General features: G+C 59.1%; 1 protein-coding gene across 1 annotated transcript in view; it reads right to left on the bottom strand.

The window, feature by feature from the left end:
* Positions 1–269: 269 nt before the first annotated feature.
* Positions 270–521, bottom strand: part of IGF2BP1 (insulin like growth factor 2 mRNA binding protein 1) — a 29,185-nt gene continuing 28,933 nt past the window's right edge. The window contains exon 14 of the mRNA XM_009644395.1: positions 270–362. Within this exon, the coding sequence (XP_009642690.1) occupies positions 270–362 (93 nt within the window). The remainder of the gene's footprint in view (positions 363–521) is intronic.

Genomic DNA, 521 nt, shown 5'->3' with positions numbered 1-521 from the left:
CGGCCGCAGCAGAGCAGTCGGTGGGCCCGGCGCGTCGCGGCACCTCTCGCTTCATTTAAGTAGCAGCCCTGGCACGCGGAGCTAACAACGGATCTGGGGTCTTGTGGGGTTTTTCACCCTAGCCATCTACCTCGGAAGCCAATCAAACTGCCTTTTAATCTCGATCGGTTAATGAAAAAATTAGCATCTGTCTACGGTAACTGATTCCCAGCCACTCTTAAGCCCGGCCTTGGCTTGTTCCGCTTTTCACGTTGGTGTCGGTGCCGCTCTTATTTCCTCCGTGCTTGTGTCTGGCCGCTCTGTCCCTTCTGGTGCTGCTGCTTCACCTGCGCCAGGATGTCTCGAATCTTGCGCTGAGCCATCTGCGGATGGGGGGAGCAAAAGGGGGAGCTGGGGGGCACCCTGGGGCCGGCGGGACCCCCGGGGCGAGGGAAATGGCTTTGCATGTCGTGAAAGATGCTGCAGTGCTCAGCAGGGCTGGGTGTCCTCGCTCCTGGGGGTCCCTTCCTGCCCTATTTTTT

This window comes from Egretta garzetta, unplaced genomic scaffold, assembly GCF_000687185.1.
Source record: "Egretta garzetta isolate BGI_Z169 unplaced genomic scaffold, ASM68718v1 scaffold498, whole genome shotgun sequence".
NCBI lineage: Eukaryota > Metazoa > Chordata > Aves > Pelecaniformes > Ardeidae > Egretta > Egretta garzetta.
Note: the sequence above shows the minus strand (reverse complement) of the source record. Positions and strands in the feature narration are given on the sequence as shown.